Below are 26,486 nucleotides of genomic sequence, written 5' to 3'. Positions count from 1 at the left end.
TTATGCCCTTGAAGTTATTGTCTCCAGGTCATCGCATACCTATCAAAGCATCATCTATTGAAAAGTATCACCCTATATACCCGCATGCCAGTGACAACGCAAGAAACACACCCTCGACCAGCATATGCTCTAGCTTGAGCCTCTTCACCTGCGACTCAACACATCCACCATGGCAAGACTGGCAGATATTTATCCCTCCAGTGACGATGACCTACCTGATCTGAAAACGCTTATTCGGCAACCACGCTCCCGAGCACCAAAGACAACTACGCCAGTGCCTTCAGTCAGCAAGCCTACGATTCCTAAGACTGCTTCCAATGTTGAAACCCGACGCGTGCGTCGTCTTGGAGAGCCAAATCGAGCCGCCGCAAACCCGCTCTTCCAGAAATGGAACTCGGAAGAACAGAAAAGCACACGAGGTGGTCGACGGAGTAAGTCAAATGTTGCAAGCTATGAGAAGAAGCCATCACGACAAACGACTGAAGTCGACAAACTTTCCTCATATTCAGAATCCGATTGTAGCTCTGACACTGAGAATGACATGCCGCAGTCGCGACAACAGCCAAGAAGGAGGAGAAACCAGAGGGTTGTGCAAGATTCTGATGACGAGAGTGATGAGAACTATGAATCCGAAAAGGAAACAGTCTTGACAAGAGTCCGACGTCTTCAGAAAATAAATAAAAATAAGGTGGCAACACCTGCTCTGGAGATTCCGGAGCCGATACCAAGTATTCATTCTGGGACCAAGTCAAAAGCATTGCTTTTTGCACGAGAGATCGATAGCGATGCTGAAAGCGAAGTGAGCCAGGAGAACGAGAAAGCAGAAGAGCCAAGTGTCTATCAAACTGCAGACGAGCATTCTGGCTCTGCCTCGGAGTCGGACTGGTTGAATGACTCCCCTGAGCCCCCGACAAGAAGAGGGGCAAGATCCTTGAGTAGCCAGCCATCAAAGACAGTTGGCACCAGGGAGCGTATCCCATCAATCAAGAACCCTCCAACTCTTCAACCAAACCCCTCTTCAAACATTAGCAATGAAAAAACTCGCGATATTGTCAAGAATACTACTTCGAGTAAAGAGGGTACTAGGTCCAGGAAGACCAGCCAAAGTGGTAAACGGCTTGCTTCAGGGACGACCACCACCTCGGACCTTGCAGACACATTATCTAAGCTGCAGCTACAGCTTGAGGACTTCTCAGATGAGGAGAGCAGAGTGTTGAAGATAGACGAGTTCACCACACCACCCAGTACTCCTCCTAAAGCACCCAAGCCAAGAGGGCTTGCATCACCAAGCAAGAAAATACAGATCCCTAAAACGCCACACCGTCCAAGTATGGATGCCTTTTGGAACCAGGACTTTGTCAACGATTGGAACGACCAGCACTCGCCACGCAAGCTCATCCTTCCCCCGGTTACCAAAAGTCCCAGCAAGGCGAGCCCGAAGAAAGAGCCCAAGAAGGAGACCAAGAAGTCATTTGAATCTCGGAAACATGCACTCGCCGAGAGCTTTCTAACCGAACTCGATCGCGAGATCACAAAGGGTAGGATTGCCGAGCTTGCTGAGTCCACAGGCGGCGTCAAGCTCGTTTGGACGAAAACACTTAATACAACGGCTGGGCGAGCAAGTTGGCGTTGCGAAACTATTAGAACGACACGAAAGGCGGAAGACGGTCAGCCCATTAAGATATTCAAGCATCATGCATCAATTGAACTTGCCGAGAAGGTCATTGATGACGAGAACCGCCTACTCAATGTCATGGCACATGAGTTTTGCCATCTCGCCAACTTCATGATCAGTGGCATAACGACAAACCCTCACGGCCGAGAGTTCAAGGCTTGGGCGGCCAAGTGCTCGGCTAAGTTTGGCGATCGCGGCATCGAAGTGACAACCAAGCACAGTTACGAAATCGACTTCAAATACATTTGGGAGTGTGAAGAATGCGGACTTGAGTACAAGCGGCATTCCAAAAGTATTGATACTCAGCGATCTAAATGTGGGAAGTGCAAGGGCAACTTGAAGCAGACCAAGCCAGTACCAAGGGGAGCAGCAGCAGGCAAAGCACCGAGCCGATATCAGGCGTTTGTGAAAGAGCAGATGGGTGTGGTCAGAGGAGAGAATCCAGGCAGTCCCCAGAAGGTGGTCATGAAGCTCATTGCAGAGAAGTGGGCGAAGCAAGAGGGTGGTAAGACTGGAAGCAAAGTGGCTAGCAAGTTGGAAGTTGAGGGTGTTGTTGACAAGATGGTTGATCTAACTATCGAGACTGAAGCATAAATGCATAACTAGGAGTTTGTTTGTCTATCTATACCCATTCAATATTATAATTTGCGTGTCCGAGTTAACGAATTCACCTGCATCTTCGCCCACCCACAACGCTGCCTGTCAAAACCCAGACTATAAGGTATCATATATCATATAACATATCTAGGAACAAATACTCTCCAGTCTACAGATAGAAGTTCATCGGTTACACTGTATACACGGGCAAGCTTTTAATACGTTAGAGTGATGATAGAGTGTATATAGTCAGCGAATGCAGACAAAGTTCGAGTTGGCTCTTATCAGCCCGCAGTCTCTTAAAATTGCAGAGTTTCACAAGCTACATATGTCTGAATGTTCATCAACATGGCCTTCTATCATGACATGTTATCATGTTAATCTGAAAGCAACTTGTAAGCCTGCATATTCCCTCATGCTAGGGAATCACACTTGTCATGTCCGTAATTGCGTATCATCCATCAACAAAGAAAACGGGTCATAAGTCGTGGTAGTCATCTCATGATATCCTAGCTCTTTCCTGCTGCATCCCCCCCGGAATCTAGATATGTTGTCCATTCGCTTTTAACAAACTTCAACTACCTTAAGCTTCACCAAAGAGACCCCAGTCCTTGATCTTAAATGTCGACCAGATAGTAGCAGAATACTCAACGGCAGCGCCAATGAGCTTACCCTGACGCCCTAGTTCAAGATCAACATCAGCCTCGTCGTACTCTCCCTTGATGTGTGGGACATTGATTGTGATGAGAATATCAGTCTTGGCCTTCTCGAGCCGCAGAAGAGTTAGGATGATGGCTGTGAAATCGGGTGCAGATGTTGAGTCGCGGGACTGGTTCACACGAGGAGTCTGCGTGGAAATAAGAGTGTATGCGGGAGTACCAGGTCTACAGATATCAGTAACTGCCACTTTCAGAAGGCATCTGAGACAACATACTCAAGATTCGAGAACTCGGTCTCGGCAGTGTTCCAGATCTTGACGGTATCGATATCCGAACCAACCATATCTTCGAGATGAGTTGTCATGGCACGACCATCCACCTCAGGGCCTGAACCAGAGCCTCCAACACGCTCTGTGATGTCGAAGATGATGCTGGTGAAGCCATCCTGATCGATCCAGACTTCTTGGTTATCGGGAACTTGTCGCAACTTGCTGCAGCGCAAAGAGTCAGCACGGGAAGTGGTGTAGTTAGGCGCAAGGAGCAATGAGGACGAACCTGACGTCGGCGAACTTGGCGGGTAGGTCGCAAGTGATTGCGCCGCCAAAGAGAGGCGTATTGATGTATTCAGGCATTTCGTTTCGAGTAAATGCGATGACTGTATATGGCTTGGAATCTGCAGGTTCGTCGCAAACTTGAAGGTGTCGATCGTACTATGTTAGTACTAAGCCAGTGGCGTTAAAGTTGGAGTATATATGCTTCGAAGGGTCAAGCTCGTGACTCGTACAGGTACTAACTGACTGGAACAGCAAATCTTGGCAAAAAGTGCTACAAGGTAGGAACAGGGCGCCTGAAAGTGGGCGAAGAGTGATGGATCATGGGTTGCTTGGTACGGTTATGCCTTGGGAAGCACGGGCAGTTAAGTTCGGTACCCTATTGTGCTTGGAGGGGCTGAGGCGACCCCGCCGAGATGGAGATGACGTAAAGTTCAAGGCGCAGAAAGAAGCCTCACTTCTAGAAACATGGGCATGAAAGCTGTTAAAACGCCCAAAAAAGGACTTCAATGGTCTTAAAAAATACCAAAAACAAAAGACCGACCAATACATGACGCTCCTGAGTGTTTTTGGATAAAAATGGAACAAAAAATCAAAATTCGAATCTAGAGTCCCTAGACGAATGGTTTCCAAAGATTAGGTGAATGGAGTCTGTTGGGCCAATCCCACGGTCACATCTGGTAAAAGGCAAGAGGTGAGTTCGATGGGAGGTCCCACTCCGAAAGAAAGTCGTGTTTTTTAGACTTATATACCCTCAATCCAAGCGCAACAGCCAATCAAAGCTCACACCAGCTGCCCCTCATAGAATAGGTAGCTCCATGCTGCACCTCTCTCAGTGTTACCTCATGTAATCTGATCCTTCAATTGACAATTGAACTGCACCTTGTTTTCTGATTCTTTTTTCTATTTACTTTCTCCAACAACCAAATAATTGAACGCCAAAATGTCCTCCTGCATCTTCTGTCGCATCATCAAGGGTAAGAGAAGGGAGAAGCATTGTGGTTGAATGAATGAGTTGAGAGTATGCTGGGGGTTGCCGAGGGGAGAGTATGTTGAGGGTGTTTATCAGCTCTTTTGTCTAACTCCTGGTCCTCGTGTAAACTGACCTGATCCTTCATCAGGCGATATTCCCTCTTTCAAGCTATTTGAGAGCGACAAGACTCTCGCTTTCCTTGATATTGGTCCTCTCAGCAAGGGCCACGCTGTATGTTCTCAACAGCTCACATCATGAACCCACTGACAAGATACAGCTTGTCATTCCCAAGCACCACGGTGCTAAGCTGGCCGATATTCCCGACGACCACCTCACCGAGATTCTGGCAAGTACTGGGGCGTTAATGATGAATTCTCAAGTCTAATTGTGTCCAAAGCCTGTTGTCAAGAAGATTGTCAACGCGACTGGTGCCACTGATTACAACATCCTGCAGAACAATGGCCGCATTGCTCACCAAGAAGTTGATCATGTAAGTCTATAAAAACAAATCTACGGTGTCAGAAACTAATGTAGTCCTAGGTCCACTTCCACATGGTAACAAGTCAAAGCCTAAATTATCGTTGAGCTACAGTTAACAAGTATTCAGATCCCTAAGCCCAACGAGACCGAGGGCCTCGGCGTTAAGTGGCCCACAAAGCCCGCAGATATGGAACAGCTCAAGGCTTACTGTGAGGAGCTCAAGGCCAAGATCTAGGGAGCTTCGGGATACGCATATGCAACAGTGTTGGATTGGGAAATTAGGGGACTGGTTCATGAAGAGCCCTTCTAGTATTATTGTCCAGTTACCAGGTACCATCCTGCCCCACCAAATCAACCTGATTATCTACAATCCATGTCCCTTTTGTCCTTCACACGTCTCGTCTAGTCTAGATCATCAGCAGAAGTGCTGGCTCCCGCAGCAGCCGGTGGCTTGAGCGAGTACCAGTCAGTCTTGCCATCATTCTGTATCGCACCTTGTCTGTCGTAGAGTGTTCGTGCTCGGATATATGGGTCAAGATTCCAGTAATCCTCCCTGAGAAGTTTGGCGATCTTCTCTCGCTCGGCCTTGAGTTGTTTGCCCTGCTCGCCATCAGGATGTCGGATCCATTCTCTGGTTGTATGCTCGAATTTCTTTACCAACTCTTCACGGCCAGTCAAAAGACGATCCCGGGTTTGCATATCCTTCATCTTGTCATTTTCGCCAGCAAGAGGCTCGATGTACTTGTACTCCCAGTTCTCATCACCTTCAAGCTCCTTGATCAGATGGTCTGGAGCGATGAACTCTTCGAGTTCAGCCCGGTTGTTAGTGAAGTGAACCTTGGCTGCCACCACAGGGTCAAGCCAGCCACGGATGACCTTCCAGATACCTTGTTACGAGTCAGTATTTATCTTCACTTTCAAAAGAGCAACATACCTTGGAAAAGCCAGGGAGCTTTGTGCACCAGGACAGCACCTAGAGACTCGGGATAGTTGGCCTCGAAACACTTGATCATGAACTTGACAGGAGTGTAGTCCATGTTGGCCATAGAGAAGCCAGTCATGTCGAAAACAATGCACTGCGTTTGCCTGTCAGTGTTGTGCTATGATTTCTAGATCACGGGCACTTACAGCTGTATCAACAGGGGGTTGGAGGGTCATGCGCGCTGTCTCAATAATGTAGACTGTGTACTTTTCCAGACTTTCTTCGCACTCTTGCCCAGCCTTGTGCAGGCGAACCCGGACGACACAGATAGGTCGGCCTTGCTTATCAGTGCCGTGCAGGAAACTCTTTCCCATTCGGAGTTGCTTCATCATGTCGGCGCTAACTTGCTTGGTAGGAGAGTCGGTCTTCTCATCCTCAACCGCAAAGGCATCTCCGTTCTTCATAATTTCAGAGTCTACCTTCATGTCGTTATGCCTCCAATGCATAGTGGACACCAGCATGACGAGAGCCTTCTCGACATCCCACTTCCGTGCTCTGAGAAACCTCAGAACGAGGGCATCAGGGTGATCATGCTTCACCATGGACCATATCGTGTGTCGAATTGTTTCAGGGGACTCGTTGGCCAAAGTCTCGTGGAATTGTTTAGTTTCATTGTACTTGTCCTCTTCAGCGGAAGCTTCAGTTGGTGTCGAAGTACCGGATTTGCCTTTCTTGAACATGCCGAATCCTCGCTTCTTCTTAGGATCGGCCTCTGCGGGACTCGCCTCCTCTTTCTGGGGCAAGAGGTTGGCACCAGAGCTCTCCTCATCGGCCACGCCAGTGAGTTGGAAAACAGCAGTCCATAGCTTGCGAAGCTTCTCCTCTTGCTCGGGAGTCAGGTTCCCTGGGCGCCCAGGGGGTAATTGGAAAGACATGATCTCGAAATCTTCCTCGAACTCTTCTGGTGGGGGCTGTTTGCTGGGGCTTCCTGCAGGCCAAGCTGATATAGCAACAACAGCCGTAATGACTGCTAAAGCTACAACAACTGAGTAAAGCGAGTTGGCCTCGAGAGGAAGTCTGCTACTTGGATCTGAGCCGGCTTTGCTGTGTAATGTCCGTTTGATGGCAATTGAGTGAGTGAGGTTCCTCGAGCCTGTGAGATATCTCGCAAAGGCGATGCTCCTAGTATATGCAGGGGTTCCTCGTGAGGTTGTAAGGGGTTGTCTCAGTAAGCTGGAAGAAAGGACAGATGACCGTAGCTGGAGGTGGCGCGAAAGTGGCTGAGACGAGTATCTAAGAGGGCTATACGAGCATAGGTTCCGTCCCAGGTGAGTCCTCATGGGTAAAGGGTTGAGAAGGATATGTCAGATTTGCAAACGCGTACACATACGCCGCAAAAACTAATGGTGGTAGGTTAATCAATGTCGTCGTTTATGGGGATTTTTAGAATGCGGGACACTCTTTCTTGGCGTGGTATTGGCTCCACAGATCCTCAAAGCTGCTTTGCAGGTATGAACAATCCACTGACAGGCCTCCAGGGTTGATGATTTTTATGAATCGTCCGGATTTTCTATAGGATGGTACGAGCGTAATAAAACAGAATAACCTGTTGATGCTCAAGGTGTGTTCGGAGCTTGCAGGACTCCGGTTTCCGCGGATGAGGAGTGGATAGGATCAATTACTTATTGACGTAGGGCATTTGTTAGTGTTCGGAGTACTCGGAAACAACGGTTGGAGGCCTGCTATTGATGTTGACGCTGCCCTGCCACGCACCTCAAGAAGCCCAATCAAGATGTCTCGAACAAAAGGCGAAACAACATCAAGACCATGTCCAGGAGAGAAAATAGCAAGACATCTGAAAATAATTGAAATTGACAACAAAGTCCGTCGAGTGTGAGCGTGATGTGAGTGTGGCTGTGCTCTTCCCTACAGAGCTACCAAGCTATGGTCAGTACTCTGTACAAGACAAAGAATCCTGCGATATCCCATGGTCAAGGGGCCCCATGACTCGCAGTCGATGTAAAATAAGAATGGCCATGGCATGGCAGTGTTCTTTAACAAAGTCTGTATACAACGAGCTTTCCTTAATTCGGTATCCGTACCATATCGTATGTCTTCGTATCGTTTGCCCCTTAGTTACCAGGAGACTGCTCACGCGACATCTCTCAAAGGTGGATAGGAGAGAAATTGGAAACCGCAATGCCCATCATGCTTGAGGTATGACGAGTTTTGGAAAATGCAATGTTGAAATAACAAAATAGCAAAAGTAAGTAAGGCTCGAGACCAACTGACATCAAAATCGGGCATGATGTATAAAGTACATATAATGCTATCTGGGTAATAGAAGCGTCGTGGGGAAAGCCATAGGACTGGGGGGCCACATCTCGAAACGAATTGCGGGGGCGCCACAACAGACTTCCATCCAATGTTTGTTGACTTTCGTGCAATCCAACTTCAGGTCGCGATATCAATTACGCGAATTACATTACCCATACGCCGAGCCACGAATACACGAAACAGTACACAAAAACATAACAGCGAAAGCGAAACAGAGCAAAAGCTGCCAAAATGTCGACTACACCTCTGGACCCCAGCAAACGCTCAAATTCTCGTTCCCGAACATCACGACCTACCACCCCGCTGCGACCTTCATCCCGATCATCCTTTCGCGAGTCCGCGCGAGGTGCTGGAGAACACGATGCACCATTTCCGCTGAATGCGTTTGAGCCGGCCTTTGCTGAACTTTCCGATGCCATGGCCGACCTCGAAGCGAATATGATGCACTTTCAGCTTATGCACGAGAGTTTAGCGAGATTCAGTGAATCGTTTGCGAGCTTCCTTTATGGCCTGAACATGAATGCCTTTTGTGTTGATTTCCCAGAGGTATGTCTATCGAATTTATCCGTGTTGGATATGTACGGTTTTGTTATTCTAAAGCTTATTCTCGCAGGGACCTGTCCCGGAATCTTTCCGCAGAGACCGGACTCAACCAGAACAACCCGCCGTGACCCCATCAAAATCAGAGGCTGAGGCAGAAATGACATTCATGTAAATCTTCTCCGTAAACACCCTTTGTTGGCCCTTCTAACTAGCCTCTAGGACCACCGACACGTCCTTTGTTGAGAATCCTCCCACTACCACCAAGTCTTCCAAATTCACCACACCAGAGCCTCCAAAAAGACAATCACGTCTTCCTGCTGCTCCTGGTCGAGGAACGTCGTCTCGGGGAAGGTCGACTCGCGGTGTTGGACGTACCCGGCCTAGTGGACTGGCCAGAGCGCGTGGTCGTGGTGTTAGGTGAATTTAATCGGGATATCGACAGAAATATCTCAAAACGCCGTTTGCAATGTCAAAAATCAAGCCCAGCTCCGATGCGCCCTAGGATTTTGTATCCCCCTTTTAGCGTGCTATGAAGAATTTTATCGGACAAGATTTAGGCGTCCATGGCAACATCATTATCTTGGTCGGCAAATGTGCGCTTTCGGTCGCCGTTGTCTGTTCGCAAGCCGACGGCAGCTTCAGCCTCCTGTTGAGTGTATGGCCCTTCGGCGATCTGCTTGACTCTAGCGGAGAGTTAGTACACATGCCAGAGTAGACAAATGGATATCCATTGCGAGTCACTTTGTGACATACCTTCTCTTATGAGGCTTTCCCTTTTGATGCGATACCAGAGTAGCATCCGTATCAAACCATTTGGAGCACTCAACGCAATAGTGACGCCCAAGGCCGGGAAGATCCTCAGCAGCCTTCGTCTCCATGAATTGCTTCAAATGCTTGGGTGACATGAGGTCGGCTTTGACCTGGTCGACGTCTCGAGTCTTGCGCCTTGTCTTGGTGATTGTTTTCTTGTTTGTGACACCCATCTTCGCGGTGACTTGGACGAATGCGGTTCTTGGAGTATGCTATTCCAGATTGTGATATTGGTAACTTCAATACTTCAAGCTACCTAGGCGGTCGTTGAGGTTGGCGATTTTCGAAAAAAGTTCTGGTGGGGCTGACCCGATAAGCTGATAAGACGGATGCGGGGCACTACAGCCACAGGTTAAATCTGAAGACGGCACGATATCAGGACCATTTCGAGTCAGAGACAAAGCAAGGCATTGTGCGACTTAGAAATCAAATTCGAGAGACTATGAGTAGAAATAGAAGGGAAGTAACGAAAGACAAAACGACTAAACAATAAAATTGAACAAGGTAAAATAGGAAAGTCTACATGATAAAAGGCCCCAAATGTCATTGTGACAACAACTGAGCACCTAAGCAGTAGGCTAACGAAGGAGCATCATTGTAAAAAGGATTGTAGAACGGAACGGTGACCAGCTCAAGGCTATCTTGTAGAGCCCTCCGTGCTCTGATCTTTTGTTTCCTTCTAATGGTCTATTATGCTTGTATAGGAATCTCATTAAAATCATCGGCCTTGAACCTCCCATAAAACTTGAGACATGCTGTCACATGCCCAGGTTCAGCCATCAGATGGGAATTGACCGGGCTTGGTGATACCCGGCGGATAGCGGGTCTGGGGTCGCCGGCTCCGGGATCAACGATCGGCAAAGAGCAAGTTAGACTTCAAGCTCGAAAGGACGAGAAGAAGGACGCTTGCACGGTCAGATGGGCGTTTGCATAGCCGTCTGCGCCGTACTAGAATATGCGACAGTATTGATCGGCTCGCAGTGTTCCATCAGGATTGTGGGTTACGATACAGGGAGTTCATGATGCGGCTTATTAGAGGTGGACAAGAGCCTGCAATCGGCTCCAAGAACGGATATCAAGATTATAATCGCCTCAGTTATTATTGGATAATACACATGAACTGGGCGGTCTCCGGCATGACCTTTGGCAGAACCACAACTGGGGTGTGCATACAAGGGCATAGGGGGTTGGGGTTTGGTGAAAAGCTTCACATTCCCCCTCGTTCAAGGGCTACCCCAAATTCCCTCAACCGCTCGCAGATGAAAAATGAATTCCGAAAAACCAGTGTTTTGAAGCCCAAAAAGATCGGTGACCGAGCATCATGACCTCGGAGGATCGCATGTGCGAAGGGATATGTCCGTTTAGCGGCGACCGAAGGTAAAGCCGCTGGCCCGAGGAACTGTAGCGATTAAACCCTGGGAAGCGAGTCAGAGTTTTGGCCAACCAGAGAGCATCTTTTGTCATTGATTGTGAGGTTCCGGGGCATGATGGACGCCTAGACCGTTTCGGGGCCCACGATGCGGAAATTACATCATGGTCCGGGGCTCACGCCGTAACGGGTGCCCGCAAGACCGAGGTAACAGCAACTGCCTCGCAACCAGAGGGAAAAAAAGAGAATCAAATCGTGGCTTCTGTGGGAGAAGATGAATATTACTGTGTATGAGATGAGAATGATGTTGACATAAAACAATATATAAACCAAGACTGTAATACAACGAGATGATGTTCTTGAAACGTCTACAACACTTTGATACCAATTTAAATTCCAAAAACAAGAAAAATACATAAACTTTACGTCCGTTTGTTGCTTGAGCTAAATTATAAAACCCAATTGCTGCATTAACCCAGATAAACACATGACCAGCTGAAGAGCATAAAATCCTTACCTGCTCGGCAGCACATTCCCCCACCTTCTTCCTTCAACCCACCCGAAAAGCTTCAACTTCTTCAGTTGAACATTCGCAATCACCCTTCAAGCATACATCGAGTCACTCATCGACCGATATTGGGTCGTAAGTCAATTATAAAACCCAACCGTCGTCGTTGACCACTCTTTGCTAACGACAGTCCCCTCACAGCACCATAGTCGCAATGCTTGCTACACGCCAGGTTCTGGGCAACATGTCCCGGAGCCGCGCCCTTGCTGGCGCTGCCTCTGGCTTCCGCCGCATGGCCACAGTCTCAGATAGCCCTCTGGACAAGAAGGTAAGCCTCAAACCAATTGTATTGCTGTCTCTTGATTCCACGATACGAAACTTTATCACTTCCTCTTTGCACTACCAGCCAGGCGCCAAACGTCATGGCGCATGGGCCAGTTCGGCTGCCAATCTACCGGCAATGCCGAGACCTGAACTGCGCGACTTACAGCTCAATGGCAACCAGAGAATATGAAGCCCGGGTTATGGACTTGGGAAGATGCAAGACATGAGATCCGGGAACAATTGTGCTAATATGCCTCGCTGGACAGGTCCGACAGAACAACTGGGAGGAGGGTAACTACATCAACTACAAGAAGATGTCCGAGAACCTCGACATCGTTCGTGCTCGTCTGAACCGACCTCTGGCCTACGCTGAGAAGATTCTCTACTCTCACTTGGACGACCCTCATGGCCAAGACATCCAGCGTGGCAAGAGCTACCTCAAGCTGCGACCTGACCGTGTTGCCTGCCAGGATGCCACCGCTCAGATGGCTATCCTTCAGTTCATGTCCGCTGGTATGGACAAGGTTGCCAACCCCACTACTGTCCACTGTGATCACTTGATCGAGGCCCAAGTCGGTGGTGCCAAGGATCTTGCCCGCGCTATTGACATCAACAAGGAGGTCTACAATTTCCTTTCTACTGCCTGTGCCAAGTACGATATCGGTTTCTGGAAGCCCGGCTCTGGTATCATTCACCAGATTCTCCTCGAGAACTACTGCTTCCCTGGTGGTCTTCTTATCGGTACTGATTCTCACACTGTCAATGGTGGTGGTCTCGGTATGGCTACCATTGGTGTCGGTGGTGCCGATGCTGTCGATGTCATGGCTGATCTCCCCTGGGAGCTCAAGGCCCCCAACGTCATTGGTGTCAAGCTCACTGGCCAGCTTAACGGCTGGACTGCTCCTAAGGGTAAGGGTGACCTCTCGCTTTTCTTCTTGACTTTGCTGACCCATCTTCAGATATTATCCTGAAGGTTGCCGATATCCTCACTGTCAAGGGTGGTACTGGTGCTATCGTTGAGTACCACGGTCCTGGTACCGACGCTATCTCTTGTACCGGTATGGCCACCATTTGCAACATGGTAAGTGACTCTTGTTCTTCCATCAATAGGATTGTTGGCTGATATTCTCCAGGGTGCTGAAATCGGTGCCACCACCTCCGTCTTCCCCTTCAACGACCGCATGTACGACTACCTCGCCGCCACCAAGCGAAAGGAGATCGGTGACTTCGCCCGCCAGTACGCTCACGGCCTCAAGCCTGACGAGGGTGCTGAGTACGATCAGCTCATCGAGATCAACCTCTCTGAGCTCGAGCCTCACATCAACGGTCCCTTCACTCCTGATCTGGGTACCCCCATCTCCAAGTTCAGCCAGGCTGTCAAGGAGAACGGCTGGCCCGAGGAGCTCAAGGTCGGTCTTATCGGATCTTGCACCAACTCCTCTTACGAGGACATGACCCGTGCTGCTTCCATTGCCCGTGATGCCCTCAACCACGGCATCAAGGCCAAGTCTGCTTTCACTGTCACCCCCGGTTCCGAGCAGATTCGCGCCACCATCGAGCGTGATGGTCAGCTCCAGACCTTTGAGGAGTTCGGCGGTATCGTCCTTGCCAACGCCTGCGGCCCTTGCATTGGTCAATGGGACCGACGCGACGTCAAGAAGGGCGAGGCCAACTCTATCATCTCTTCTTACAACCGTAACTTCACTGGCCGAAACGACGGCAACCCCGCCACACACTCTTTCGTGGCCTCTCCCGATCTGGTCGTTGCCATGACCATTGCCGGCTCCCTCCACTTCAACCCTCTCACCGATACCCTGAAGGACAAGGACGGCAAGGAGTTCAAGCTTGCTCCTCCCACCGGCGATGGTCTTCCCAGCAAGGGCTACGACCCCGGTCAGGACACCTACCAGGCTCCTCCCAGTGACCGTGCCAGCGTCACTGTCGATGTCGCCCCTACCTCCGACCGTCTCCAGATCCTGACTCCTTTCCAGCCTTGGGATGGCAAGGATGCCAAGGATATCCCTATCCTCATCAAGGCCAAGGGCAAGACCACCACTGACCACATCTCCATGGCGGGTCCTTGGTTGAAGTACCGTGGTCACCTTGACAACATCTCCAACAACATGTTGATTGGTGCCATCAACGAGGCCAACGGTGAGGCCAACAAGATCAAGAACGTCACCACTGGTGAGTGGGGTGCCGTCCCTGCTGTCGCCCGTGACTACAAGGCCAAGGGTATCAAGTGGGTTGTCGTTGGTGACTGGAACTACGGTGAGGGTTCTTCCCGAGAGCACGCCGCTCTTGAGCCCCGTCACCTTGGCGGTCTTGCCATCATTACCCGATCTTTCGCCCGTATCCACGAGACCAACCTGAAGAAGCAGGGTATGCTTCCTCTTACCTTCACCGACCCTGCCGACTACGACAAGATCCGACCTGATGACAAGGTCGATGTCCTCTGCACTCAGCTCGCTGTTGGCAAGCCCCTTCCCCTTGTTGTCCACCCCGCCGACGGCAGCCCATCTTTCGAGATCCCTCTGTCCCACACCTTCAACGAGGCCCAGATCGAGTGGTTCAAGAACGGTTCCGCCCTGAACACCATGGCCAAGGCCACCAAGAACTAAAGAAGGAATGAAGTAAAGTAAAGAAGAGCAAATTGATATTTTGGGTCACATACGGCGTACATCCTGATGTTCTCGATTGGGTTTCGAGGGCAGACAGTAGAGGGGCTTTTCAACGGACGGTATATGTCTAAAATGTTGAGCGCCCATGTCTTTTACATATTTGTAGCAAAGGAATAGCCATGCTTTTATTAGTTGTAACAAAATTCTAATTGTTCAAATACCTGTTGTTTATAAGTGATCTATCTGCTCTAAATTCACGATGTGCCATGGTGATGTCTGGTATCGATCTATCGTCCCAGCCTGTTCAAATACGAGGCTCGAGTAATGCTGTGAACGTCTCTTCAGGCTCCCGTTTTCGATGCTACCTACCTGTCAAGTACCTGTAGCACCTTGAGCATTTTGAACTTTGCGTGATGCCTACGTCCTAAAAACAAGAACGTCACTCAGCTTTCATAAAGGTACCTATCAGCTGTAGGTGGCCGTGCACTGATCACGTGCCCAGGCAACAGCCACACCTCGACCTATGGGTCAAGGGTCCGTTGTCCAGTTTGACTTGCCATTGTCCTGCGACTGTTTCTTAGGGCGTGGAAGTGAGTTGCGATCTCAACCGGTTTTTTCTTATTGTCAAGAAACTCGTATTAGTTCTCTTGCTTCTTATCTTATTATCTGCTCGTGTCGTCGGTCCTTTCATTCCTTTAAAGCGGTGATCATCCGGCTGCTCCGAGTAGCTCGAATCTATTAGACATGCGACCCCGTCTCCAGAACTTCAATGCTTTACGAGCCCGATCATATCTAACACGGCTGCCGCTCTTCACACGACTCATAATCGTCGCTATTGTTGCTCTCGCAATCGCATCCCTACAATCAGTATGGAACTTGCGAGAATGGGGCGCCCTCATCCCTGAAGAGATTAGCATTACAAATGGTACTACCAAGCGACATTGAATCTTTGCGCATTTGCTAACTAGACTTGCTCATAGCATATCGATTATCGACATTCCCGTTAATACATCTTAACATTATCCATGCTGTCCTTAACCTCACGGCGCTTACTCCTTTAATGGAGCGTTTCGAGAACGAACATGGCACCTTAACATCCCTTGCTCTGTTCTTTGGACGTAAGAAACCTCAGATGTGTTGAAGGATTATGAGCTGACCCGCTTTATCTAGCCTTGACATCGATACCGGCTGTCATGTACGTTTTGATCGAGCGATATGTGTTCCACGTAAACCATGGCGTTCTGGGAGCGAGGTACGGCGACGAGGAAATTGTTAGGCAGGAACTTGGGCTAACATTTGTTCTAGCATGTGGGTATTTACTCTACTGGCGATGGAGTCTATTCAAACCTACAAAACCAACCCTCATTTCGTCGTCGGTACTGTCCATATTCCAACGTGGACTACCCCCTTAATCATGTGTATGGTTGTGAGGGCATTGGTACCTGGTACTAGTCTTCTTGGCCACCTATGTGGAATTGCAATTGGATACGTTGGTAAGTCTTACAGTCACTGTCGTGATCGAAAGGAAACTAATAGCTAGAATAGCTGGCTTCGGGTATGCTAAGCTGCTCGCCCCCCCTGAATGGGGTCTTCGATGGGTCGAGAATCGACTCAACCTCCTCAAGATCCTCCCTCACTATGTCAGCATCGACAAGACAACATATGGCCGATTTGGTGTGTTGCCCACGACCAACCGCCCTGGTCCCAGTGGCAGCGCAGCGACGGAGCTAGTTGGCACAACCCAGCGTCTCGGACCTTGAATGAGCGTACATGGTGCGCGTGTAATTTTGTGTAACTGTAATGGTACGGAAGTGCTCGTTGCACGCTATTTTTTGAATTGTACTATAAAAAGGGTATTTCATCTTTCGTGGAGTCTCTTGCGTCAGGGATTGGCGTAGCGATTAAAAGCAAAGGAATGAATGGACGTCTGAGCGGGTTCATCTAGCTGGTCATGACCCTTTCTGCTCTGAACTATCTCAGGTATTATTATAATGGATGGAGCAATAATAAAGATAGAGGACGAAGATTGCTTCAGTTGTCATGATGGTGCATCCGTTGTCATTACTTTATGATGTGTCTACTGTTGCAGTGGTTTCTTGATTCCATTATGATACCATATGCCTGCAATAGGAGATAACCAATGCCTGAACATTGTTATTGAAGCACTACTTAATTTCCAGCTTGGTTCTAATATAATCTCAACGACTGTTGGTTTGATGCTGTAGCTCTCGATCGACATGAGCCCCCGGTAACCGCATAGACTGCCCCGCATTCACTGCAGGCGGCCCGCAATTCAACCCCTGAAGCCGGGGGGGGAGCTTCCATTTAATGGAAAGCTGTCATGACGGTACGTACCCTCTTTAATGATTGAATCTCATTGTTTCTACGGGAGGCTAAGCCAACGATAACCTCAACCTCAACCTCAACCTCGCCTCAACTCAAACATCGAGAGACCAATTCTTTGATTAGTCACAAAGATATTGGCTAAACGATGTCGCGACTACTCTGTATGCAGTCGTCTCTTTCATCCCCTGATCTGGCCATTGGCTGATTGTTCTATAGCTTCAGCGCTGTCGCTGCGTCGCGATCCTCGTATTCTAAAGCTCCCCCCTTACTTGTCCTTCCTCTGCATCGCGATCGGTGTAATCTGGCTCTTTCTTCTACCATTAAACGAATATTCGCGTCGAACATACATATCAGAGAATGCCCTGTTGCCAGGTCAAGTGCATACATATTTTGGAGGAAGCGAACAAAACATCTTCCGCGCTTACCGACATGAGGTTGACGATGTAGTCGACAAGAACAACTATGAGTGCGTCTTGACATGGATTTGGGAAAATGTATCAATTACTAACCTCAACTGGTTACAGGATCAACGACAGGCTCGACAAGATTCTCACGGGTGTTGGATTAAAGGTTGGGCGTCAAAATTACACCTACCACTCAGCTGGCCATGAGTACTCGGGACAGAACCTCTACGCAATCCTGCAAGCTCCCCGTGGCGATGCCACTGAGGCAATTGTGTTGGTTGCTGCGTGGAAGAACGTTGAAGAGCAGCTCAACCGCAACGGCGTATCTCTGGCATTGACTTTGGTCCGTTACTTTAAACGTATGTACCCCCCTGAAACTCAAACCAAGGGATAAACGCTGACAGGCATAGGCTGGTCACTCTGGTCCAAGGACATCATTCTTGTTGTTCCTCCCGATAGCAAGACAGGCACGCAAGCTTGGGTTGACGCATACCATGATGCTCATAACCCTGATCTTGTGGCTCCTTTGCCTCTGAAGTCCGGTGCTCTTCAGGGTGCCCTTGCTATCGACTACCCCCAAGAACAAAGCTTCAAGGCTGTTCATGTGATTTACGATGGCCCTAATGGTCAGCTTCCTAATCTTGATCTTATCAACTCAATCGTCAACATTGCTGGTGGCCAGATGGGTATTGGCACTTCTATTCAGAAGATGACAGAGCACAAGGGTACCTACCCTGATCGTTTACAAACCATGCTGCGTGGTATGCTCAACCAAGGTCTCGGATATGCAGCTGGTGCTCACAGCAGCTTCATCCCATATCACATTGATGCCGTGACACTTCAGCCTTACGGTGAAGGATGGCATGATGAGATGGCCATGGGACGCCTGGTTGAGGGGTCGTTCCGAAGTCTGAATAATTTGCTTGAGCATCTGCACCAGAGTTTCTTCTTTTATCTTCTGATGCAGACCGATCGCTTCGTCAGTATCGGTACTTATCTTCCCAGTGCTATGTTGATTGCTGCCAACTTTACCATCATGGCTATCTCACTCTGGGTGAAGAGCGGTCAATCACCCGCGACGCAAAAGCCTAAGGAGAAGACATCTACCACATCTGTCGAAGCAAGACAAGCCGGACGGGATCTGTTTGTTCCGCTCGGTGTTGTTGCTGTCTGCCAGGGTCTCGCAGCTGTACCTCTGTACATATTCAACCACCTTCCCGCTGGCGTCAGTGCTCCCCAATATCATTTTCTTCCAGTCTTATACTGATTACCTCTAGTTACTCTCACCCGCCTTTGCTGCATTTTCCGTCATCTCGGCTATCATGCCCTTCGCGATCTCCCGTCTCCTAACGCTTGTCACCAAGCCCACGATGCAGCACTTCCAACTCACCAAGTCTTTCTCTCTTCTCGTTCTTGGCATGTGCCTTTCTACTCTTGCAACTCTCAACTTCTCTCTTGCTTTTCTCATCGGCGTACTCTCAAGCCCTCTCAGCTTTGTACAGCCGGTCAAGAACCCAGGCCTTCGCTGGTCTCTAGCAGGTCTCCTCAATGTCGTGTCACCACCTACAGTGTTGTACGCAGCGGCCCAGATCTGGGACATCAGTATTGCGGACCTGCTGAAGGAGGCCAGCTTCGGCTGGAACGTCTGGGGCATGTATACGCCCGTTGTAGTATGGTGCCTTTGGTGGCCAGCCTGGCTCGTAGGCATGGTCAATGTCTTCGGGGAGGTTACTGCTTGAGGAAAAGCAGGGGCTCGGACTGTAAGATAGGAAGCAAAGCATGCATTAAGCCACAATAATGGTGGTTCTGATTTTTTTTAGTATCAAACAAGGGCACATAGATTAGGCAAAATTTAGAATTAATAGTCTTGACATGGGCAAAGACCATCATCAGCCCACAGTAAAGTTTCTATTCGTCTATACTGTACATTTGTTCGTTTTGATCGCCATACCTTCCCTAGACCGTACTCTTGTCGAGAGCTCGTCTACGCAGCCCACACATCCTTGCCAGCCGACTCGATCCAGTTGCCGAGTTGGTTGACGCTTGAGTCCCAGTCAAGCAGTCGCTGGCGCATCGCGGCGATTTGCTTCATGTCGAGCACCTTGGGCTGAACCCAGGTAATTTGAGCAACGCCGTCCACTTGGTCAATAGTTCCGCGCAACAGACCTAGGCTGAGAGCCTTCATGATGAGATGCTCGATCTCTTCGGGTCGAACCTTGGTCTCCTGAGCGATAGTGGCAAAGGTGAGGGTGCGGTCGTGGGGAGGACGGCGGAAGACAGCCTCAGTCAATGCGGAAAGGTAGATCTTTTGTCGAAGATGCGTGGCGTTGTTCTTAAGAAGCTTGTTGGACTCAACGCGATCAGAAAGCTGGTCATAAGCGTCAAGATCTCCACGGTTAAAGGCAAATAGCAGATCACGCATCCAAGCATGCTCGCTCTTGGCGAGGACGTCAAGGATGGGGTGGAGCAGGAGCTCTCCGAAGTTGTAGATGCTTGTTGAAACAAGGGCAGCAATGCTGAGGTGGTAGGCTCTTTTGTGTCGCTCCTCAGGTGTCATTGCGTTAAGGTCAATGCAGGCAAGGTAGAGGAGAGCAGTGCGGTAGTAGTTAGAGAAGTCCATCTTACGCTAGAGAGAGGTCAGCGGGTTCACCAGATATCTAAAATCTGAGATGAAGAGCATACCTGGTAGTAGATGGCATTTGCATCATAGAAAGCAGCATGGACCACATTCTCTACAGAGTCGAAAGAATCCAATATCCGCTCGGCCGTATCCAGGTCCTTTCGCGCAGCATCTAGCTCCTCCAAGTCCAGCTTTGCTTGGGCGACAGCAACCAAAGCATAGACATAAGCATCCTGGGAGTTCTCGTTATTAACCTTCTTGGCGACTGATTGCAGGAAAGAAAGGCGCTGCTCGTCTTCTGTGTCGTTCAAGAACCATCGGTCAGCAACCCGCCGGCTTCGGAGCATATTGCATTTAAATCTCACCTTCACACTCTGTTGCTGCTTTCAATGCTAGGTCCACAAGCTTCAACTGGTTGATCTTGTCGGCAAACTTGAGAATAAAGACTCTGTAGAATGGTAGTCGTTGAGGGGCGCTCTCAGGGTGGCTGAAGAACTCGACGAGGGCGTCAGTGAGCTGGTGCCAAAGCTTGCGCTCCCAGAAGTTCTCAAAGTCGAGAATGAGAGGCTGGAGTTCCTCGGGAGCTTCATCGCGCTGCTCGGCAAGAAAGTCGGAAATGGTCTCGTTGCTCATGATGGCGGGATTCGTATTTTAGGTCGGTGGAATCGCTGGGTATTGTATGGGTGACGTGCACAGTAACTGAAGCTAGCTTGCCTGCAGCCGTAATATATTGGCGCGTACTGCTGCACCGAAGCTGATTTTTGCGAATTATGATTCCCAAATGCGTGAGTATGGCCTCTCCTCTATTGGATCGTGTTGTCGTCGGGCGGCCGTCGAGATAATCGGTGAAGCTGGTATGGTTGTATGTAGAGGTTGATAGTTGCTTCAGTGGAGTGTGGAGGGAGGTCCTTAGCTCATCAATGAGGCTACCAGGCAGCCTGGTCGTCGCAACGTAAAGGCGCACGGGCCATTTCGACCTCTGGAGGAGCACTCCAAAGGCGCTAACCAATGACAAGCTGCAAGATTTCAGTGACCCATCACGTGATCTACAATTACCGTTCCCCGAGGCTCTAACTTGGCTAGCATCACCAAACACTGCTATCGAGACGACGAGACGTTCAACGGCCAATTGCGAGGCACAGCAGCGTTTTGTCACGCAATCTGTATATTCGCAACAATGGCTTCGCCTCTATTTGCTGCGCGGGCGGCCCGCAAGGCTGCCTTCAATGTCGCCGGCAAGCGATACCTATCCGATATTTCCATTACTCGAACTGGCAAGCCTATCATGCGTGTTGAGGGAGGCCGGTAAGCTCAACCACGGCCCATTGACACTATTCGGATCTCCTCTAATGCTATTTCGCTTCTAGTTCATCCCTCGGAGGTACCATGATCGAGCTACGATGACCACGAACAACACTGACGAGAGGAAACCAGGCCATACTGTTACCGTATTTGGCGCAACCGGCCAACTAGGGCGATACATTGTCAACCGACTGGGTGAGCCGACCTGAACCAGGATTGGATACTAGAAATGGGCAATTGGAATACTGATTCTGGCATTAGCCCGTCAGGGATGCACTGTCGTTATTCCCTACCGCGAGGAGATGTCTAAGCGTCATCTTAAGGTCACTGGAGATCTTGGCCGTGTTGTCTTCATTGTACGCCTCAACTCGTCCTGATATACTCAGGAACCTTTCAGTAACCCTCTTACTAGGAGCACGACCTTCGAAACACCCCTTCGATCGAGGCGAGCGTCCGACATTCCGATGCCGTTTTCAACTTGATTGGCCGCGACTATCCTACCAAGTATGTCTATGATACAGACCAATGGATAGGATGGGAACTAAATGACTATCAGGAACTTCTCTTTGGAGGATGTGCACGTTGAGGGAACTGAGCGAATTGTCGAGGCTGTTTGCAAATACGATGTCGACCGATATATCCACGTTTCCTCCCACAGTGCCAACTCTCAGTCCGTCTCCGAGTTCTACCGAACAAAGGTTTGTGGATCATCGGCTTGGTCAATGGAGGGAAATGCTAATAAACGACTCAGGGTCGAGCTGAGGAGGTTGCCCGACAACTTTTCCCTGAGACCACTATTGTCCGACCTGCGCCCATCTTTGGTTTCGAGGACAACCTGCTGCTGAAGCTTGCTGGTGTCACCAACCTCTTCACTTCCAACAACATGCAGGAGAAGTTCTACCCCGTCCACGTAGGTTTTTGTCAGAGTGCTTAGGGCTAGCGTTACTAACCGCCACAGTCTATCGACGTTGGTGCTGCTCTTGAGAAGATCTTCTATGACGACACAACTGCTGGCCAGACTTTTGAGCTTTACGGACCCAAGAAGTACAGCATGGAGGAGATTTCCGTAATGGTTGACAAGGAGATTTACAAGCAGCGACGACACATCAACGTGCCCAAGGCCATCCTTAAGCCTGTTGCTGAGATCCTAAACAAGTTCCTCTGGTGGCATACTTTGTCAGCCGATGAGGTTGAGCGTGAGTACCTGGATCAGGTCATTGACCCTGAGGCCAAGACCTTTAAGGATCTTGGTATTGAGCCTGGTGACATTATCAACTTCACCTACCACTACCTGGTAAGTGCCGCTATCATGGTCGTGAAAGTCACAGACTGATACCTCTTTAGCAAGGATTCCGAAGTCAGAACTTCTACGATCTCCCCCCTGCGACAGAGAAGGAGAAGAGGGAAGAGAAGAAGTACATCCATGTCTTGGATGAGCTGTAAAGAAAATGAATTTAAATGTTTTGCTTATTGCGAATGCTGGAAAGGCGGCTGGTGATTCACGGCTGAGCGGACAAGTCGACAATAGTCCGTGTATATAGAACCGCACAGACTAGAGAGTATGCGAGTTCGAACAATTGTACAGGTTTTCTTTGGGTTGAGATGATTGATATCAGATAATACGCAGGTTGAGAGAATCGAATCAGTCCACAGGTGGCTACCCTGTAGCTAGCTAGCTATCCATCATCGCATATGCAGCTCTTTGATAGGTAGCGAGAGTCTAGACCGTCGAGGAAGCAGTGGTAGGCAGTAAAAAGGACCCCGCCAAAACCCTCACACAAAACCTTCTATCGCATCTCATTGAAGCGACCGCATAGCAGAACCGAAAAAGATACGTTTTGACGACAACATTCCGATGTCTTTTGATGATGAAGAGCCCATGTAAGAGATAATAGTCTACGAAACATCCATGTCACCCCAAGTTACGGGCAGGGCCAGTTTACTGACTTTGGCTGGTCTGGTCTCTTCAGAAGCCTCTCGAGTCACGCCTTGGCCGCGCTGGCCGAGTTCCACGCCGAAAAGGACGCTCATGAAAAGACATTTGAGAAGCTGAGGACCGGCGCCGCTCCGAGAGCCGGAGCCGGACTCGGCGTCGTCGAGCCGGAGGACGAGGACCCTGTCGCGGAGGATGCGGACGATCAACCGCTGAGCATGGCGGCCTTCACAGAGGATTGGAACGAATCGCAGTTTTGGGTACGTAAAATTCCTCTCGTCCAGTTGTCTTGCGCCTTTGGCTCCGGCGGTGGAGATAGATGGCATCGCGATCGGCTTCTGGGATAGAGTCTCTGCCTTTGCCTGTCTGAAGTTGGGTATCCATTACGTACTGGGCTGGTCTTGGCACTATAATAACTTCATGATATTGACATCGCGAAAAGAAAATGCATACTAACATGGACCTGACGATCTAGTTTCTCGACGAAACAGCCTTTGCTCTGGCCGATCAGCTCCTCGATGGCGCATCGTCAAGCTCGACCATTGGTGTAGTCTCGACACCGAGTGTTTTCATTGCCCTCAAGAACCGTCTTGTAAGATCAACCCTGACTTTTGTCATGCCCAGGGCTTGATATGTAATTAGAACCCAGAAACTGACTGGGACGCACAGAGATTCTGGCCTATTCAAGACCGACCTAAGCTGGTCTTGTTCGAACATGACCATCGTTTCAGCGTCTTTCCTGAGTTTGTCTTCTATGACTTCCAGCGACCTCTCCAACTTCCAGGTATGTCCGCTTTGCTAGTTGAAAACTGCCTTTGGCATATGCTGATATTATTGCCTCAGCTCATCTGAAGGGCAGTTTGGATAGTGTTATAATTGACCCTCCATTCTTCAGCAATGACTGCCAGACAAAGTGTAAGTAATGCTCACAGTCGTCCTGGCCACTATCCATAGAATGTTACCCCATCCCGCATCACGATCTGCACCCTCCAAATTAAGTACTAACATATCACACACTAGTTGCCCTAACAGGCCGCTGGCTCGTCAAGCCAAAGTCGCCTCGTGTGATTGTCTGCACGGGGGAACGAATGGCTACCATTGTTGACAAGCTCTACCGTTCTCTTGGAGTCTATGCAACAACCTTCGAGCCGGCTCACGCGGGTTTAAGTAACCACTATTACTGTTACGCCAATTTCGAGAGTTCAACCTGGGACTGGCGATCTGATGAATCAGATTAGAGAAGCTGAACGGGAGATGCGAGGCCTAGGGAGATAGCATCCACTACTGGAACCGTCTCAAGTTCAGGCCTTGGAAGAATACACGAGACCGGGAAACGTGTCACATCGTACAATGACTTATGGATCATCTGGGGATATGACAAACCCAGTGAAGCTCGTCACAGATAGAGAAAAAGATACATCTGAAGAAACCATGGACCGCCCTACTCAGTAGGGTGCCACGGCATTACTAAACTACATATGTGCGCGGAGCAGTGCTCCATACTGCGCGCAGCCTGCAGCTGATGTATGGATCCAGCCGACTTATTGTTCATGATCATCAACGCCTTTCTGGCTCTCCTCATCTAGACCCCCGATCGCCTAGGCCAGCGAGCGAATGATGTAGAAAAGGAGATAGGCCTGCGCCCCAAGGACGTCAGACAAGTTCGCCAACTCGACTTTGTGATCATTAAACTTGAACCACTGAAGAGACATGTCAGCTTTGAGAAAGTGTCATAAGGAATGAAATTTACCTGGTCGCCGACCCGACAATATGATGTATAATGGCCAGTGTCGATCTCACCCACATGAACCACAACACTAAGGAGGTCATAGGTGCATGATCGCTCCAGCTCAAGGCTCTCTCGACTCTCGTGGTTGCGAACACGGTTGGTATACGGTAACATGTTGAGCTGAAGAGGGAATTTGACTTCATTGTCGACTTTTGACGCGGCACGATCGTGGCGGCCATGTCTGTACTCAAAGCGCTGTGAAGAAAAGAGTTAACTCGGCGGACCAACACCAACACCGACACTCACAAGCCACCGACTACACTCACCTTAAGCTGTATCGACAGAACGTTTGGCAGCCGCTTAATGCTGGTATGTCGTTTGGCTTGTTGAGTCCCGTTGCAGTTGTTGCACCGATACTCGCACTTGTCATACTTGATGTATTCTTCGTCTAAGCAATCCTGCAAGGTTAGAGAGGGCTTCTTCTGACCAGTCCTCTTGCTCTTCTTCTGGACAACATTTTCGAGACCTAGACTTAGATCAAGGAACGACTGGATGGAATTACTCTGGCCTGAGCAATTCTGGCATGTCGTCGTAGTCTGCATCTTGCCGTAGAATGTCTGATGCATGATACAATTGCAGCTATGTTCGCTGCCGATTTCCGGCTTCTTGCCATCACCGTTCCGTTCATGAAGCTCTTCAGCTAAGAACTGGAAGAACTCATGAGCGTCTTGTTCTTTGGTGGTAACAAGATTCTCGAATGCCTTCTTCTCGGAGATCCAGAAACCTGACAAGATATTGGCAGCAGTATAACCGTTGGTGTTCTCTAGGGCGTAAAAGTCTTGGAACATGTCGTCCATTGCACAGCTCAGGCAGTGAGAGACCTGGCAATCATTGCTCTGGTGACCATCGCTTAGGTAAAAGTTCCTGAGTAATGGGTTGTGCAAGAAGCTTTGGAGAACAACGTTCTGATAGCAGGTCGCACCAGCGTTGTAGATGCCGCGCAGGCCGTTTGCACGACAGGAGGCGGTTGTAGTATTGTTAGTAATATACCGAGGGTCATCCTTCATAGAGTCTGAGAAGAGCTCATTGTGCTTTCTCTTGCGACCTGGTCAACAGTTAATTTCAGGCGGCAGAAAACTATCCACGAGCGACGCAGCAGTCAAAGACACAGCCATTCGTTTTCATTCTGTATCGCGTATGGACGAGCCTTGACTAGATGCATCTCCGCGCACAACCGCTTACCAGAAAAAGAGCCAGTCCCTATCTTTCTCACTCGAAGCTCCTCGAGAGTCGGGTCCCAGACAAAATCGTCGCACATCTGACAGTACAGGCAACCGCTCCGAGAGTCAACATCTGCGCCAGGGTTAGCAAAGCAGGCAGCAGAAAGGAGGAGCACAAGGTTACTAACAGAAGCGGTGTTGTTTCTTGGTTCCATGTTTCAACCGATCTTCCTCGGACACGGTCATGGGACATTGTAGGCAGAGGTAGTTCGAGGTAAGGGTTGTAACGGGTCGGCCCTCTTGTGTTGAGGTTTGGGGGACGATGGGGGTCGCATCGAAGATGTTACGGAGGATCAACTTGTAGTGCGTGATCGAGCTGTTCATGACCTCTTGGTTCTTGCTGAGAAGGAGTTGTACATGCTCTAGGGACAATTAGACAATGATACAAAGGGACAGAACAGTGGGTGGCCATACCACAGCCGAACATTGGCGATCCGGGGACCGGAGACTTCACCTTGATGTTCTTAGGTGAGGCCGGGGTTGTCGGTCGCCCAGACATTGTG

General features: G+C 49.5%; 13 protein-coding genes across 13 annotated transcripts; 8 read left to right on the top strand and 5 right to left on the bottom strand.

Annotated features, from left to right (window-relative positions):
- Positions 1–169: 169 nt before the first annotated feature.
- Positions 170–2,269, top strand: J7337_007161 (uncharacterized protein; the record flags this gene model as incomplete). The annotated part of the gene is made up of 1 exon (XM_044824816.1): positions 170–2,269. One exon carries the CDS (start codon positions 170–172, stop codon positions 2,267–2,269), a length of 2,100 nt encoding a protein of 699 aa, XP_044680473.1.
- A 586-nt stretch (positions 2,270–2,855) lies between these two features.
- On the bottom strand, positions 2,856–3,563 carry J7337_007160 (uncharacterized protein; the record flags this gene model as incomplete). Its single annotated transcript, XM_044824815.1, has 3 exons — positions 2,856–3,156; positions 3,207–3,422; positions 3,487–3,563. The coding sequence occupies 3 exons, from the start codon at positions 3,561–3,563 to the stop codon at positions 2,856–2,858; spliced, it is 594 nt and encodes a 197-aa protein (XP_044680472.1).
- Positions 3,564–4,425: 862 nt separating this feature from the next.
- J7337_007159 (uncharacterized protein) lies at positions 4,426–5,170 on the top strand (the record flags this gene model as incomplete). Its single annotated transcript, XM_044824814.1, has 4 exons — positions 4,426–4,459; positions 4,604–4,686; positions 4,853–4,945; positions 5,063–5,170. The coding sequence occupies 4 exons, from the start codon at positions 4,426–4,428 to the stop codon at positions 5,168–5,170; spliced, it is 318 nt and encodes a 105-aa protein (XP_044680471.1).
- A 167-nt stretch (positions 5,171–5,337) lies between these two features.
- J7337_007158 (uncharacterized protein) lies at positions 5,338–7,197 on the bottom strand (the record flags this gene model as incomplete). The annotated part of the gene is made up of 3 exons (XM_044824813.1): positions 5,338–5,822; positions 5,870–6,011; positions 6,064–7,197. The coding sequence occupies 3 exons, from the start codon at positions 7,195–7,197 to the stop codon at positions 5,338–5,340; spliced, it is 1,761 nt and encodes a 586-aa protein (XP_044680470.1).
- Positions 7,198–8,425: 1,228 nt separating this feature from the next.
- On the top strand, positions 8,426–9,158 carry J7337_007157 (uncharacterized protein; the record flags this gene model as incomplete). Its single annotated transcript, XM_044824812.1, has 3 exons — positions 8,426–8,740; positions 8,808–8,905; positions 8,957–9,158. 3 exons carry the CDS (start codon positions 8,426–8,428, stop codon positions 9,156–9,158), a joined length of 615 nt encoding a protein of 204 aa, XP_044680469.1.
- A 132-nt stretch (positions 9,159–9,290) lies between these two features.
- Positions 9,291–9,720, bottom strand: J7337_007156 (uncharacterized protein; the record flags this gene model as incomplete). Its single annotated transcript, XM_044824811.1, has 2 exons — positions 9,291–9,420; positions 9,491–9,720. The coding sequence occupies 2 exons, from the start codon at positions 9,718–9,720 to the stop codon at positions 9,291–9,293; spliced, it is 360 nt and encodes a 119-aa protein (XP_044680468.1).
- A 1,918-nt stretch (positions 9,721–11,638) lies between these two features.
- Positions 11,639–14,369, top strand: J7337_007155 (uncharacterized protein; the record flags this gene model as incomplete). The annotated part of the gene is made up of 4 exons (XM_044824810.1): positions 11,639–11,752; positions 12,015–12,657; positions 12,708–12,829; positions 12,882–14,369. The coding sequence occupies 4 exons, from the start codon at positions 11,639–11,641 to the stop codon at positions 14,367–14,369; spliced, it is 2,367 nt and encodes a 788-aa protein (XP_044680467.1).
- Positions 14,370–15,113: 744 nt separating this feature from the next.
- Positions 15,114–16,129, top strand: RBD2 (putative rhomboid protease; the record flags this gene model as incomplete). The annotated part of the gene is made up of 5 exons (XM_044824809.1): positions 15,114–15,294; positions 15,350–15,487; positions 15,540–15,621; positions 15,675–15,862; positions 15,915–16,129. The coding sequence occupies 5 exons, from the start codon at positions 15,114–15,116 to the stop codon at positions 16,127–16,129; spliced, it is 804 nt and encodes a 267-aa protein (XP_044680466.1).
- Positions 16,130–16,860: 731 nt separating this feature from the next.
- J7337_007153 (uncharacterized protein) lies at positions 16,861–18,858 on the top strand (the record flags this gene model as incomplete). The annotated part of the gene is made up of 5 exons (XM_044824808.1): positions 16,861–16,876; positions 16,932–17,181; positions 17,240–17,478; positions 17,530–18,344; positions 18,397–18,858. 5 exons carry the CDS (start codon positions 16,861–16,863, stop codon positions 18,856–18,858), a joined length of 1,782 nt encoding a protein of 593 aa, XP_044680465.1.
- Positions 18,859–19,103: 245 nt separating this feature from the next.
- J7337_007152 (uncharacterized protein) lies at positions 19,104–20,372 on the bottom strand (the record flags this gene model as incomplete). Its single annotated transcript, XM_044824807.1, has 3 exons — positions 19,104–19,745; positions 19,802–20,037; positions 20,105–20,372. 3 exons carry the CDS (start codon positions 20,370–20,372, stop codon positions 19,104–19,106), a joined length of 1,146 nt encoding a protein of 381 aa, XP_044680464.1.
- Positions 20,373–20,916: 544 nt separating this feature from the next.
- Positions 20,917–22,484, top strand: NUO40 (NADH-ubiquinone oxidoreductase 40 kDa subunit; the record flags this gene model as incomplete). Its single annotated transcript, XM_044824806.1, has 8 exons — positions 20,917–21,044; positions 21,166–21,236; positions 21,303–21,397; positions 21,454–21,545; positions 21,598–21,739; positions 21,793–21,951; positions 22,000–22,335; positions 22,386–22,484. 8 exons carry the CDS (start codon positions 20,917–20,919, stop codon positions 22,482–22,484), a joined length of 1,122 nt encoding a protein of 373 aa, XP_044680463.1.
- A 412-nt stretch (positions 22,485–22,896) lies between these two features.
- Positions 22,897–24,212, top strand: J7337_007150 (uncharacterized protein; the record flags this gene model as incomplete). The annotated part of the gene is given in 6 exon segments (XM_044824805.1): positions 22,897–22,922; positions 22,937–23,234; positions 23,450–23,566; positions 23,617–23,758; positions 23,818–23,889; positions 23,995–24,212. The coding sequence occupies 6 exon segments, from the start codon at positions 22,897–22,899 to the stop codon at positions 24,210–24,212; spliced, it is 873 nt and encodes a 290-aa protein (XP_044680462.1).
- Positions 24,213–24,572: 360 nt separating this feature from the next.
- J7337_007149 (uncharacterized protein) lies at positions 24,573–26,482 on the bottom strand (the record flags this gene model as incomplete). The annotated part of the gene is made up of 6 exons (XM_044824804.1): positions 24,573–24,674; positions 24,725–24,958; positions 25,030–25,808; positions 25,946–26,056; positions 26,112–26,345; positions 26,398–26,482. 6 exons carry the CDS (start codon positions 26,480–26,482, stop codon positions 24,573–24,575), a joined length of 1,545 nt encoding a protein of 514 aa, XP_044680461.1.
- Positions 26,483–26,486: the final 4 nt, after the last annotated feature.

Source organism: Fusarium musae, chromosome 5 (assembly GCF_019915245.1).
Source record: "Fusarium musae strain F31 chromosome 5, whole genome shotgun sequence".
NCBI classification, from domain to species: domain Eukaryota; kingdom Fungi; phylum Ascomycota; class Sordariomycetes; order Hypocreales; family Nectriaceae; genus Fusarium; species Fusarium musae.
The sequence above is the reverse complement of the archived record's forward strand: the minus strand, read 5'-3'. Positions and strand labels throughout refer to the sequence as shown.